The sequence below is a fragment of the Triturus cristatus genome, chromosome 10 (genome assembly GCF_964204655.1).
Source record: "Triturus cristatus chromosome 10, aTriCri1.1, whole genome shotgun sequence".
NCBI classification, from domain to species: domain Eukaryota; kingdom Metazoa; phylum Chordata; class Amphibia; order Caudata; family Salamandridae; genus Triturus; species Triturus cristatus.
The window spans coordinates 953,936,266-953,951,238 of NC_140593.1; the positions used below are offsets into that span (position 1 = coordinate 953,936,266).

The window sequence follows — 14,973 nt, forward strand, 5'->3', positions numbered from 1 at the left end:
AAAGAGCCATGTTTTGGAATTCCACAAAAGCGTAACTAAAAATTAGGAAATCAAAACATTGTCCTTCTGCTTGGATACATTACACTACATTAGATGTTGTTTTAATAACATTTGTAAACCTTATTCATGTGGGCAGATTACACTACCAATAACTAACTATGTACTTGTGGCACCTTTACACGTTTCCTAATGTTCCAAAGTCCAGATCACTTCTCAAGTCTTCTTTGTTTTTGCTAGTTCCGGGTGCCTCGAGCCTCCAAATAGTAAATTATGTTCTGGCTTTCACTGTGACCAAAGTGTAGAAATAATCTGCCAAGGTGGTCATTATAAGTAAATTGTTTTCATACATATTCAGTACGCATACCCTAAAAACATGACTCTATGTTAGCATTTGTTGAGGTTGAACCCAATCATATTTTTTAAAGTCCTAACACTTTGCCTATGAAAGCTACAATAACAGTGTAAAGGGCCACAAAATAATCCAATTTGCAGGTTGAAGGACTACACTAGCCTCATGAGTTTAGCTCTCACATACTACCACCTATGTTGAGAGCCTAATTGAACTCTTTGAAATGCCTCAGGACTCTACCAGACATAATCTGATCTTGAAAATGGACAAATCAAATGACATTCCTGGTTAAAAAAAAAAGAAAAAAAAGAAGTCACCATTCATAGGAAGCTTGCAGTAAGGTTTCCGAAAAGTTGCATTACCTACATGAATTTAATTAGATGTTTGAGGAGATATCTCTGCCCCCTAATTACTGCTTTCCTCTAGGACCTGCATACTTGGAGGTTCATTGAAGGAATTCAATGTCAATGAAACCAACCCTCCTTCTTGCAGGCTCAAGGCACATCAGAGCAGTGAGTGCAAAATGGATTCTACCCATACGCCAAATGGAAAGTTCTTTCAAAAGAATCAGAAGAGAAACCAGGTTGGCCAGATTCTGTGATGCTTATTTGGGAAGTTGCAAACACAGTTTTTCTCTGATTCCTAAATATACCTATGATTGTCCATGGAGACCTGTGCATATAGTAGAGGTCAGTGGTGCACATCCGCAAAGCAACCGTATCAACGACTACCAGAGAGCCTGGATGGATCATGCCTGATACCGACATGAGCTGCCAGCCTTCAGTTGCGAAGGCCACAATCAACATGATGAGTCTTAGAACAAGCCTTAAGTAGCCAATTCTCGTGACTTCGCATATATGTAAAACAAGTGTATTTTTACTCTACTGCAAGGGCCACAATAGGCGTACATGGGAGCAGATTGAAAATGGGGCCAGTCGGTCCTTGTGTGGAGTGTCTATTAGCTTAGGAACCCTCTCAATACCAGAAGTAAATGGTTGATGTGGCGTTGACAATTAGGTCACTTCCCTTTGCAAATTGATGTGGAGTCCAATTGGGCCATGCAATATGAAACGGGTACTCTATGAAAACATTCACTTTTTTATACTGACTTGCACTTAAATAGACTACACACTATTTACTACTAGCATATGTGGAGTTAAGAAAGTAAATCTGTACTTCCCTATGTACGCTTACCTGAATGACATTTTGGAAATCCCTATTATAGTGTTGCTACAAGTGTAGGTCAATATTAGTGATCTGAATATTTTGACATCCAAACACAAAACTATAATATTGCTTGTATGTGCGAAACAGTGACAATATATATTTTGCTTTTTTTTTTTATTAATAAACAAGCACAAATCCTTCCATTGCTTGGAAGTTCCAAAAGTATTGTGACGCTGACCCTTGGTGGTCTTATTGACATCTCTTCCTTCCAATGTGGTGGCTTGAGTAAATTCTGCATAAAGCTGTATGGATAATACAGTTGTTAATTCCTCTGTGCCAGGTTACAACCATAGCTAAGGCTGCCACTAGGGCATAAATAAAATCAACCTGCTGCAAAATCCATCACATTCAACATTAATCTTATTTAACTGAACCTTCGGGTACATATATATCTCTAACACAATTGCAGCACACTGGATGCTGTTCAAATCATAAATATAGACTATAGAAATTGGGTATATGTTAAAAACTATCTCAAATATGACACAGTGGCATCAATGTGCACCTCAGATTAGATTTTCATCCAAACTCTACTTTTTGTATTGCAAAAAATTACAAGAATATCACCTTCTGTGGGAGACTGCTCTTGCACACCATCCAAGAGGAACAGACATCCTTTATCCATTTGCAATGCAATCTAGCATATGCACTACCAGAAGCTTGATAACAATTGTGCTCTAAAAGACTAGGAAAAGGCCAGCAGGTCAGCTGAGGGAGAAAAACAAAAAGTGGTCATCATTGTGCTTTTTACTTGAGTTCTGTGGAAAAAAAAAAATGCTTCAACATCAAAACAATTTGAAAAGTTAATACCAGTAAAGTACAAGAATGCTGTGTCCTAAATCTACATACAACGATCCCCAACATCATCTAGACAACTCACAAGTACTCTATGAAGACTTCCTGGATAGTGTCATTGGCAGGGATCAAAATTGTAACTTAAGTAGAAGAACTATCCCCTGCCAGGCACCAAATCTTAGGAATAAAACTCTGTGTACACTTAAAAAAGAAGTCAAAACTATTCCAAAGATGCTGAAAATATGGCACAACAGCTAAGCTTTTCAAACCGCAACCAGAAAATTTGATTAGTGGGATAGTGGCACAAGAAACTCATACGTCATTGAAAAATGAATAATCCTTAATACTGATGTGTTGCATTATAGGGAACTTTGTTATGTTCTGTTACATAATATATAGCTGATGGTAGTTAATTTTAAGTTGTGTTTCTGCTTTATAATGTTAGGTTCTGTTATGCAATGTACAGTTTTCAGTATGCTGAAATATATTCAGGACTTATTATAAACATACCGTTACTCAAAAGCCACAATGTATGTCGGCATGGATTATTGTGGAAACATACTTCAGCAGATACATGGGAGTTTTGCAAGTCCTTATTCAAACACCACAAGTCTCTTTTTTTGTATCGATTCTTTTTTGTATCGATATCTGATATCTTCCCACCTATAATTCAGAACACTTGTTATGAAGGTTTTTTGAGGCTTTTCGTGGTGACTGCCAAGCACAAGATTAATTATGTTGTTGTCACTGCTGTTGCTTGTATGTGTGCAGTGCGCAGGAACATTCACCAGAAGGTCAAGTCCTGTATAAGATAGGGTTCTTCTGTGACAGGTTCCTTTTCAACAGCCCACCCAACATTTAAGGTCAGGAACATGCAATGGAAACTGTAAAAGAGTCTGTTTGTGTCCAACTGCCTTTTGCTAACCTTTGGAGTTTTTCTCTCTTTAGAAGCAGGCCAAATGCTACAGAGTGCCTGTCCCACAAGTGGTTTTTGGTAAGTTAAGAAGCCCAAGTTTCCATTAAATGTTCTGTGTTGATAAAGAAACCTTCTTTTGGTATTGAGTTCTCTGAAGAAAAGGCCCTCAAAGGAAACAAATGGTTCAATCGTAAGAAATCTGATAGCGCTAATAGCCTGACTTGGGGAAAAAATGTTTTTTAATTCACTTTCTAAATTTGACAGAGTTTTACAGATCCCTCAGCAAGCTGAGCATAGTGCTTTTTAGAGTGGTACAAACAACAAGAAAGTGCTATATGTGACAGTGATAGTCTGGTGTAGGAAACACACGGACTCTGTGTCACTGCACGGAGGAAACTTGAATTAGTTATACCAAAATTTGGAACAATGGTAACAATGGTGGCATGCTAAGCATGGGACTGTTAGTCAGAATCTGAAGTGTACAGTGACTACAAACTCCTTTATTCTATACCTGCTGCTCAACATAACTTAAAATGTGCTGTCGTTGTTTTCCTTCTACTCTGTCACAACCCCATATCACTAGGCAAGGTGGATCTTCTTAGAAAACCAAATTCACATTTTAGTTAAACATTTGATGTGCTTCTTACCATTTTATTGACTACAGGCTTATTAAGAGGCTTAGGAATCATAATGTAGCCACTGGCAAATAAGGCTACCACTTTGTACAACGTTTGCTGGGTGTTGTATTACCGCACCTTTCTGAACCAGAAAATGAGATATACCAGGGTAATATATTGGATAAAGTCCCACCTGTTGTGGGACCATATTGTGACCATATTAAGGAACAGGGGTAAATGTAAATGTAAATGTCAAGGTACTTATAGAGCGCACTGTCACCAGACGGACACCTTGCGGTGTCGCCTTTGCGGTTTCCTGGCGCTGATACTCATACCGCTGTGAAACCCCTCCTGGCTTTCCCTGTGAAGTGTCCACTCCTGGGCACCCCCAGGGTGAAACCAGGCATCCTTAGCGCTGTTGTGGCCGGTGTGGAGGCTAAGCAAGCTATTGCCCAGAGTTGCAGCGTGGGGCCTGTGATTAGAATAGGCACCGAGGCGAGAATAGACAGGTCCGAGGAAATTGAGCCCAAGCCCCGCCGTGGCAGGAATCGAACCCTGGTCCCTGGCCAGAACTCTGCTTCAGGGTCTGCCGCTCTAACCATTCAGCCACACTCCTCCACAGGTGAAGGCTGAGTTCCTTTATAAGGCCATGGAATCTCGAGGTGACTTGCATTAGCCATATAATGTAAACCAGGGTGTCCTTTGTTTCGTATGCTACATTGTCAAACCTTGACTCTTCGTACAAACCACTTAAGTCCTTGGTGTGATAGTGTTTGATATGAAGGAGAGAGGATGTTTTTAAACATGAAGAATATAATTAGAATCTCTGTCGCAAAATTGAACACACCAAAAAGCAGTTAGACATTTATTGCAAAAATATATCAGAATCTGTTTAGTACAAGTCAGATTTAGATGACACAGAATGTGTAGAAACCTTCAGAAATAGTCTTTCTTATAATTGCCTAAAAAATTGGAAAAATAAGCATGTTGCTATAAATATTACCTTTCAGCTTATCACCGTTCATCTCCAAAAATAGAGCAGAAGAAGGAAAACAACGTTTTATTTTCATTTTTCAAGTGCAGTTTTAGTTATGCTCTGTATCCTGACTTTCCTGGCTGTTCCTGGCTCTGGCAGCAGACATTGTGATGTCATAACTCAACTGTAATAAGTTACTATAGTTAAGCTGCTACATCATTTCTTTATTACAGGCAACTAGGGACATCAGAAGTCATCTGTAATGTGGTAATATATGTAATGACCCCATTCCGAGGCGTGAATCTCGGAATATGCAGGATTTAACCCTCACATATTCTGTCAAGGTTTTTCCTGACACCATTTACCTATGGAAAAAGTACACAGGGTTCGCCTGAATTATCTTAACTTCTTACTGAGCAAGTGGCAGTTTCAGTGTCATTTTGTATTTTCACTCAAATTAATCTTTTACGATGCCTAATAAATTGAAAATAAAAAGGCCCGCCGGTGTGTCTATACAAAGGGACAAACATCCTCAAAGAAACCTGAACTTGTTATTGAGTGAACCATGAGGAAAAATCTTAACTAGTAGAAAAACCTTACCAAAATAAATATGCCTCACACCCTCTGAAAAATTGTGAAGCATGCAACTTATACTTTTTATAGAGGTTCCTGGAGAAAAAAGGCAGCTAAGCAAAAATGAGATCAAAAAATGTTGTTATAGTATGAATGGTGTTTGAGTATTGAAAGAAGGCACTTAGAATTACTGTACAGGAACAATCTAAACATATTGGAAAATCCTCTACTGTATTTCAGTAATCTTTTCTGAATAGTAAACTGACTGACTGCAAGCCGCAGTTTTGTTTGAAGTTTTCTGTGGGTTAATGCACTTGTATACTTAACGTTTGTTTAGTTTCGGTACATTATATAGATGTTGATGATTCATTTTCATTTAGCTCACATTTTTGAAGTTTTATCCCATTCATCTGTAAATGGGCATTCGTGTACTGTACAGTAAGTACTTCTTGCTGTTTAGTTACATTCATGTAAATTCACTCAAAAACAACAGTTAAAATACACTTTTGTTTACAAAGTAAAAGAAAACACACTGATATTCATAAGATACTATCTCACACAACAAACAGCCTTGCAAACCATAACACATGCACACCAGATGCAGTGTTTACAATCTCACTCTTGATGTGACAAATGCAATAACATAGGTTATAAATGTTATAAACAATTTTATACATGACATTGCATACTCCAGTACCCTTAACACTATGAGAGAGATGACTATAAATGTAGTATTATTTATTACTGTATGTGTTCATGGTGCTTTTAGGTGTTGGCTTTTAATGGTATAAATATTGTGAGGTTATAAGCATTGCATTTGGTATGTGAGTTATGGTTTGTATGGCTGTTAGGTAAGTTAATGATTGTGAATTTCAGTTTTCTTTTTACATTTAGTTTGCATCCATGCCTGTCCTTAACATACAGCCAGGCCTGTTGTACTAATGCATTTCAAAGATAACAATCGAGTGGTTCAAGAATATCGAGCGGTACAAAAGGGGGTGGTGATGGACGGAGCATCAGAACCAATCAAATACTCACACCCAGTCAACAGATCTGACAGTCCGGCCATGTCTGAACTGGTGATGGATCAAACCCAGATCTGTTGACTGGGTGTGAGTATTTGATTGGTTCTGATGCTCCGTCCATCACCGCCCCCTTTTGTGCCGCTTTGTTCGCCATAAGTTGGCAGGGTATGCTCAGACGTGAGTCCCTTGCTCACTTTGCCACTGGATTCAAGCAAGCCTGGCTGAAGACGGCTGAAATGCCAGAAACCGGTCCTAGGAAGCTTGTTTCCGGTCCAGGGAAGGCATGGCTTGGCAGTTCGGGCTGGACTGTTCCCATGAGGCACAGGGTCAGACTGATTTGCATATGGCCATGTCTGAACTTGGGTGGCAGAGTGGGCCAAAGAACGGTGATGGATCAAACCCAGATCTGTTGACTGGGTGCGAGTATTTGATTGGTTCTGATGCTCCGTCCATCACCACCCCCTTTTGTACCACTTTTTTCAAGAATATCGAGGACAGGCAATTGAGGGACAAAATATCAAATAGTAGCTGCATATAGGGAAGTCTATATTTTCTTTTCTTGACTCCAAATCTGCTTACCTTGAATACATATTTACAACATTGGTATATATATGTGGAGTTAGGTATAGAAAATCTAGACTTACTTACCTGTCAATATTTTTTCAATATCTTATGCTTGATATTCTGTTTCACCAATATTGTGGGTATGGTATTCAGGGTGCACCCCAACCCTGCATTGTTCCCAACTTGCTGTGGTGACCAATCCCCGCTTAGAGCTTGAAGCCATGCACAGCAGCAATTAGTCACATGGACAGACCTTGTGGTTCAGATAGGGTATAAAATCGCAATGTATGTTCAAATAAGCACAGTTACGGTGAAGGTATGGTAAAAAAACAAAGCCTTAAAACTACTGGATTTTACTAGTTATTTTTAGCTCAGCAACTCATAATTCATACAACAGCCGTTGAAATCATAACTCACACACCAAATGCAATGACCTCAAAATATTTTTTACTTGTTAGCAAAAACTCCTAAAAGAACTACATCACCAGATAACAAGACATTCTGATAACCAATAAGTAAAACTATATTCAAAGTACTCTCATTGGTAGTATTAATGGTAATGTAATATACAATCAGACATGTAAGATCATTTATAATATTCATAATCGCGTCGGTCACTTCAATGAGCATTGCATTTGGTGTGCGAGTTATGGTTTTCGTGGCTGTTGTGACAGTTATGAATCATGAAGCTAACTCCAATGGGTACATTTCAGTGTTCAGTGGGAAAGGGCATGAAAGTGTACCCTGCAAGTGTCAGGAAAATATTCTGTTCTTTCCATACTTTTTTTTATAAAGCTAAGTTCATTTAATTGATTCTCCATTATAATAGCAATGTTATAATTCGGTTCATACAGCACCTTAAAACATTTTCATTTTTAGTGAGCATAGACAGGATAAGGCACTGAATATTTTTTTGTGATGTACTGATAGATACAGCACAAACATAGAGTCAATTCCATATTTGCATGTACCTGAAAGTTCTCTGCTGGTGCAAAAGAATGACGGAAGAGGGAGATTAAGAAGCAAGAAGAGAGGCCTTCTGTGGTGTATGCATCTGCTTAGGAGTATTTTGGTGTTCAAGTCAAACTTGAATGATGGGAGGGAGGTGGCTACTCAGCAGTTGGTTGGAGAGAGATCCAGTGAAAGGACTCAAGTACTTTAAAGAATTGATATTTAGATGGGCCACAATGTGGTTTGGGGGAAGTATGAGTGTTTAAATTCACTGATGATAGATTGAAGGCTGTCACATGACTTGATATTGAGGAATGATATCTGCTGTGTTTAATAGGAAACAAAAGCTATGATGAAGCCTCTTTTTGCTAAGGATTGGTGCTAATGTTAGGAAAATTGTGACTGCATTTGATGAAGACTTAAGAAACCTTGCAGAATGTTGGAAATGAATGGGTTTTTGAGTTTTCAAGGGAAAAATGTTATAACCCTTGGCGGCAGCTTTAGAAATAAATAAAATGTTCTGCTGTTCGATATGTAATCTTGCATAAATAAGCAAAGGACAAGAAGTCAGGAGGCAAAACGTTGGTAGGGAGAAAGGTTAATGTGAAGAAATACAATCTCAGGAGATACTACTTCCCATCTGCATTGCTATAGATTGTTCATATTATTATGTAGGCAAGATAAAAAAAAAAGTATACCAACCAGATTACCACATGTTGCTTGATTTCTTTGTTTACACACTAATCAATAATAGGAATGGGAAGAATGGGGCCGATTCACAGAACTAATCTGAGATAAAATCCTAAACTTACTACTTTTGGTATTCAGAGAAGGCATTTAGTAGTAGTAAAGTTAGGACTCCTAACTTTACTACTTCTAAACTGAGATAAAATCCTAAACTTGCTACTTTTGGTATTCATAAAAGGCATTTAGTAGTAGTAAGGTTAGGACTCTACTAGTACTAAATGCCTTTTGTGAATACCGAAAGTCGTAAAGTTAGGATTTTGTCTCAGTTTAGTAGTGGTAAAGTTAGCAGTCTTAACTTTACTACTACTAAAGCCCTTCTGTGAATACCAAAAGTAGTAAGTTTAGGATTTTGTCTCAGATTAGTTCTGTGAATGGGCCTCAATATAATTAGTAGAGAATTCAAGTAGACCTACAAGCATTCAGTCTCCTGCTCTGAACCTAGGACTTCATCATCTGTTGTACACAGACAGATCAGAAGTTGAACTTTATGTGCATTAACTAACCATGTCAAAGCCAACTGTGTTTTATACCTTTGGTTTTTCCTTGGGTTTCACTGGTGATAATATGGCCTTTCTAACTTCCTATTAGTGGAGGGCAGTGCTGTACAAAAATGAGATGTTCTTGAAACAAGACAGAGTATGATGGGATGTTGACTTCTTCCTTTTCTTTTGGCAGGAAACATCCACGCCTGAAGGGTCTGTGCAGATAAATACAAAACGACTCAAGTTTCTTGTTGCACGAAGCAGGTGGCAGGTTGGCATAAGTTGATGATCTTTCATTTTTTTGACTCAAGATTGGGTAACACCACATATTACTCAAAACTGTTGCTAAGTTTGTTTGTAATGGTCTGCTGAGTACACCCCAAATCCATAAAACAGGAGAAAGAGGTGAAACCTTGATGTTAAACCTGCAGGACGTCCTGCAATATCTGTTACTAAAATGTAGACTGTTGAATTTGATATGCTTTATTCTTTCATAAAAGTTGTGGGCAAGGGTCCTTCTGAGACTCTTACATTTCTATGCAGAGGCATGGCAGGCAAAAGAATTTGAGACAAAATAGTCACTTACCTGTAACACCAGTTATCTAGAATAGGTATCTTTTAGCATTCAAAAGTCCTACCCATGTGTGGGATCCAGTAGTAATTTCAAAACCTCAAAGAAAATACTCTGCAAATAAACCAAAACATAATGGATATATGAAAGCTACATTTGATTCAAAGTTATATCTTTTAAACAAATTCACCAAAACGTATAAACAATTAAATTTAAAATATGAAATGGGTTTCTGCATGCTAGCAGCAGTGCTGCCCAAAACCCTTTTTGTCTTTTTGAACACAAGAAAAAAGATTTATGTTGTGATAGATATATGTTCTCCCATACAAAAAACGACAGCCTCTGGACTAATACAGACCCAGCATATAGCACAGTGACCATCTCTCTCATTATCACATATTTTCTATGACTTGTTTTATGCTTCAATGAACATGTTCTATAATTTCCAGAGTAATTAAACTTTTTTCTGTCAGACGAGTGCTTTTAAAGTTTGCCGGCGACAGAGTGCTTCTCCCTCAGATGCCACCCCTTCCATGGGGGCTGGTATTGCATTGAACGGTAGCACTGCCAGATGACCTCATGATATGGCTGTAATTTGAACACGCGGGGAGGTTGATGGTGTTCACGGGAGAGAGAGACTGCTCTGGTGTTTGGAGCCTTAGAGGCTTGCGACTTGGGGGCACAGCAGTACACTCAGCACAATTGAAGGTCCTCCTTGTGGGAGATTGGGGTTGAGGCACTCTGGGACTTGCCAGGGCCCTGGCCCCCTCATGGACATAAGGGCGAACTTTCGCACAACCTAGTGGTTGCTTTGCTGCTAGGGATGGCAACACACACTCCTGCACCTGTTTCCTAAGACTCTGCAATAGAACCCAGTCCTTGATGCCATCCCACACGATCATCAGCAGAGGAGGTCCTTGCTGTATGTCCTCCACTTCCTGCTGAGATGCCCTCCTTTGCTGGTGGTGAACCATAGCCCCCTGGGGTTGTTGCATTATTGTGAGGGAGTCCTAGTGGCTTTTGTAAACCTCTGCATTTACTGTACCAGCATGGGCAAAGTCACCTCGAAACGAGTTCTGGATGCTGGGGACCGGGTCCTGGAGGTGACAGTTTCCTGCGGATGTGCAGAAACACCCGGGTCCACTCAAGTGGGGCCCTTGACTGGACCCACCCTCCAGGACATCTTACAAGCCATCACTTCATCCCGCGAGGCTGTGGAAACGAAGATCAACACCTTCAGAGCGGACCTGAGTATCCTGAAGGATGACCATCGTTGTCTTGTGAAAGGGTCATTACGATAGATTGCTCAATGGCGGACATTCCCTCCGACATCGCAATGATACTAGAGCGCCTTTCGGTCATGGAGTACAAAGTTCGGGCCCTGAAAGTGTACGTTGAAGATAGCAAATAAAGGTCAAGGAGAAATAATATCTGCATTGTCAGACTCCAAGAACGCATTGACGGGAACGATATGCTGTCCTACTTGGGAACATTGGCTGCGTGAGACAGTAGCTCCTAAGGTCTTATCCTCATTTTACTCCCTCAAGAGGCTTCTCAGAGTTCGTGCCTGACACCCTCCCCCACACCAGACATGCCACCAAGACTAGTCGTGGCCAGGCTCCTCTATCATTGGGATAGAGACCACAACCTTGCACAGGTTAGAGACCAGGGGTACATCAATCAATCAGGGTTGGTAAAGTGCAGCTACTCACTCGCGAGGGTCTCAAATCGCTAGGGGGAGGTGGGTGGCTCCGTAGAGTGCTGGGGTCATCCGAAGAGCCAGGTCTTGATGTCCTTCCTGAACTGGAGCAGTGTAAGGACTTGCCGAAGGTGGAGGGGGAGGTTGTTCCAGGCCTTGGCTGGGAGGTAGGAGAAGGACTTTCCTTCCGTTCTTGTCTTATAGATGCATGGGATGGTGGGTAGGGAGAGGTCAGCTGATCAGAGGTGTTTCTTGGGTGTGTGGAAGGAGAGGTGGATTTTCAGGTATGCTGGTCCGATGTTGTGGAGGGCCTTGTATGTGTGAGTGATGGGGAGCCAGTGGAGACCGCGAAGGTGCTGGGTGATGTGGTTGTGATGGGGATGTCCAAGGTCAGTCTGGCTGTGGTGTTCTGGACTGTCTGGAGTTTGCGGAGTAGTATCTTGTTGATTCTGGCGTAGAGAGCGTTGCCGTAGTCTAGTCTGCTACTGATGAGGGCGTGCGTAACCGTTTTTCTGGATTCGGATGGGAGTAGGTGGAGTGTGTTGAAGCAGGCTAAGGATACGGCATTGATCTGGTGTCTGGTGAGGTTTTGTGCGTGGTCTGTCGGTGTGGGGGGGGTTTCCGAGGGTGGGGGGCCACCAGGTGTCATCTCACGCAGAGAGGGTGGAGCCAAGGATGAGGACTTCTATTGCCTCGGAGTTGAGTTTCAGGTAGCTCTTCTTCATCAAGGTGGCAACGGCTTTCATCCCTTCTTTGAAGTTGTGTCTGGTGATGTTGGGTGCTTTGGTGTGGGAGAGGATGAGGTGTATGTTGGTGGCATAAGAGACGATGTTGTTTCCGTGATTTCTGATGATGGTTGCAAGTGGGGCCATATATATGTTGAAGAGGGTGAGGCTGAGTGAGGATCCCTTGGGCACTCCACATCTTGTCTCTGTTGGTTCCGATAGGTAGGGCAGAAGTCTGACTTGCTGAGCTCTGCCTGTGAGAAATGAGTATATCCAGTCCAGGGCCATTTCACGGATGCCGGCGTTGTGGAGTCTGGTGGCTAGTGTGCGGTGGGTAATGGTAACGAAGGCAGTTGAGAGGTCCAGGATAAGGGCTGCCATTTGGCCCTGGTCGAGCAACAAGGAGGGCAGTCTCCGTACTGTGGTTGCTGCCAAAAATCACAAAGTTATGTTTTTTTCTGACTTTACCAAGGAGGTTCAGAAGCAGCAGTCCACATTCTTGGATGTCAAGCAACGACTATGCCAGGTGGGCCTAAAATATGGTATGCTTTTCCCAGCCCGACTGCGCGTGGTGGCCCTGGAGGGGATAACGTTCTTTTGCTCTCCACAGGAGGTGTGATAGTGGATTGAGTTGCACCAAAAGGCTGGCCCTAGCCGGGAGCCCCCAGGTGCAGGCCCCCAAGTGGAAATCCTCGAGACATCGAAGCCTATCCCTGTGGGTTGGGGTACCATCAGACGCAGAGGCCCAATGGGAACAGCAACGAGCAGTGGAGGTGACAGCCGTGAGGAGTGGCAGTACATAGAGCCCTGCCTTTTCCGTCGGTGTTGGTGAGGCTCAGGATTTTGACCAGCCCCAGGGTGCTAGTTCTTCAGAGGACTCAGACAATGAACTTCTGAAGGTCACCCCTGCTACCACGACTGAATTAATTTAAAGTCAGTGAAGTATTGATTGATGTATTATAATTGTGGTGGCACACTGTCTCTTGTATTCTGCATTTTATCTTTTTGATATCCTATTGCTATCCTGCATTAATGATCAGCCCCAAGGGCAATCACTCCATTATTCCTTCCTCGGTCGGGTGGGGTGAAAGCCTGGGTATGGGCATTGGAATGGTTTTTACCCCCATGCTTTTTCATTCTTTTTAGGTTAGGTGGGTGCTCCTACCACTGCTTATGGGTTAGTTGACTATTTTGATAGGTGGTGTTTGCCTGTTTGTCCTGGGGTGTGGGGACATTCGCTGGTTCTTTGCTCTGGAGGGATCTTGAGTCGTGCCCTGGAATTAGGCTCTTCTTCTTGCAGGTTTCCAGGTAGTACTTATGGGTGATATTCTTCCTTGAGATGGTGAAACCCGCCCTATCATTGTCTTCTTCAATGGTGGCATCTATAAATTGTAGAATCCTCTTCTGGAATCTTAGGGAGGATGAATACAAGGGCTAGGAGGCATTACATTTTTTTTTATATCTTAATAGATATGAGGCCCAAATTGTGCTCGCCCAGGAGACACATCTAATAGCCATGGAAGGAGCAGTGCTCCAGCACCAGTGGAGGGGGCAGGCATGCTTCACTTCCTATTCGGCTTGTGCGAGAGGGGTGGGTGTGAATACGAGAAGGGGGGCCCTTTCAACATATGGGCAATCCTATAGATCCAGCAGGCTTTATGTAGTGGTTTCTGGGCCAAATGTATGGATGCAATATTGCTAAAGGTAGTGTTTATGGGCTGTTAGAACCGGGGTCTCTTGTTGGCCAGAGTCTGCACCCTAGTCCAAGTAGGGACCACTGATTCCGACAAGGTAGCTTGGCGCGAGGCAGGTAGGCACGCACAAGGCTATGTGTAAAGTAGTTGTGCATCACCCACCCACACTGACACAGTAAAGCACACACAATAAGGAGACACCACTCCAATTTCATTCAGAAGAACAGGTATCTTTATCTAACTTCTTGTCAGGGTTGAAAACGGCAAAGTTCCCACGGTATGCAAAGTAAAAGGTTCTCGTATCCTCAGTTCAATACAGGCAACAATTCTTATGCAGAGATCCAATACAATTTTAGGGAAGACATTTCAGCAGGGGGGCATTTTATAGACAGTTCTTACTCGCGACTAGCTATCCTCTCAAGGGCCTCAGGCCCCAGGAGCCCCTGGGGCTATGCCTGCTGTAAATCGGACTGAGTCTCAGTGTTGTCGGAGGCCCCAGATCTCCCTGACTCACCAGTTCAGTCTCTCAAGGAGCTAGGCTCCCTGTGGGCAGGCCCTGTGACTCAATCTGCCAATTACCCCTGTGTCGCGGTTCTGGGAGGCAGTCCCCGCTGTTCTTGCGCCCGCCCAGGCAACCCAGCAGCTGTTGCTGTTGGTCGCATGTTACCTGGGGGACTGGTGGGACGCTCCCACCCGCTCCGGTGCGATCCTCAGTCCGGGGCCTCTTCCGGTCGCCTCCCGGGCTCTCAAGGGCTTCCCCCGGCAGCCGGCGTTGTTGGGTGACACCTCGCACTGGCGCCCAATCACAGCACATCGCTCACCTGACGTCGCCAGAGGAGTTCCTGGCAGGGCTTCCCTGGGGTCCCAGTTGCTAGGCGACTCCTAAACTCTTGCGCCCAATCCTAGCGTGGCACTTTCCGGCCCCAGGGTCTGCGGCGGTGATCGTGGGCCCAGCAGCGCTCCTCCGTCCAGCGCCCTCAGTAGATCTCCCGGCCTGATACAGACCCCGGACAGCGGTGGTGAGTTCCCGGTGTCCAGCGCCTCTCCCTCTTTCATCTCAGG

At 42.8% G+C, this 14,973-nt stretch overlaps 1 protein-coding gene across 25 annotated transcripts in view; it reads left to right on the forward strand.

The window, feature by feature from the left end:
* Nucleotides 1–14,973, forward strand: part of OBSCN (obscurin, cytoskeletal calmodulin and titin-interacting RhoGEF) — a 1,809,553-nt gene that overhangs the window by 1,371,600 nt on the left and 422,980 nt on the right. For all 25 annotated transcript variants that reach the window (XM_085628811.1, XM_085628818.1, XM_085628815.1 and 22 more), the window contains 2 exons: nt 3,320–3,365; nt 9,416–9,493. In XM_085628811.1, coding sequence (XP_085484937.1) covers nt 3,320–3,365; nt 9,416–9,493 — 124 coding nt within the window. The remainder of the gene's footprint in view (nt 1–3,319; nt 3,366–9,415; nt 9,494–14,973) is intronic.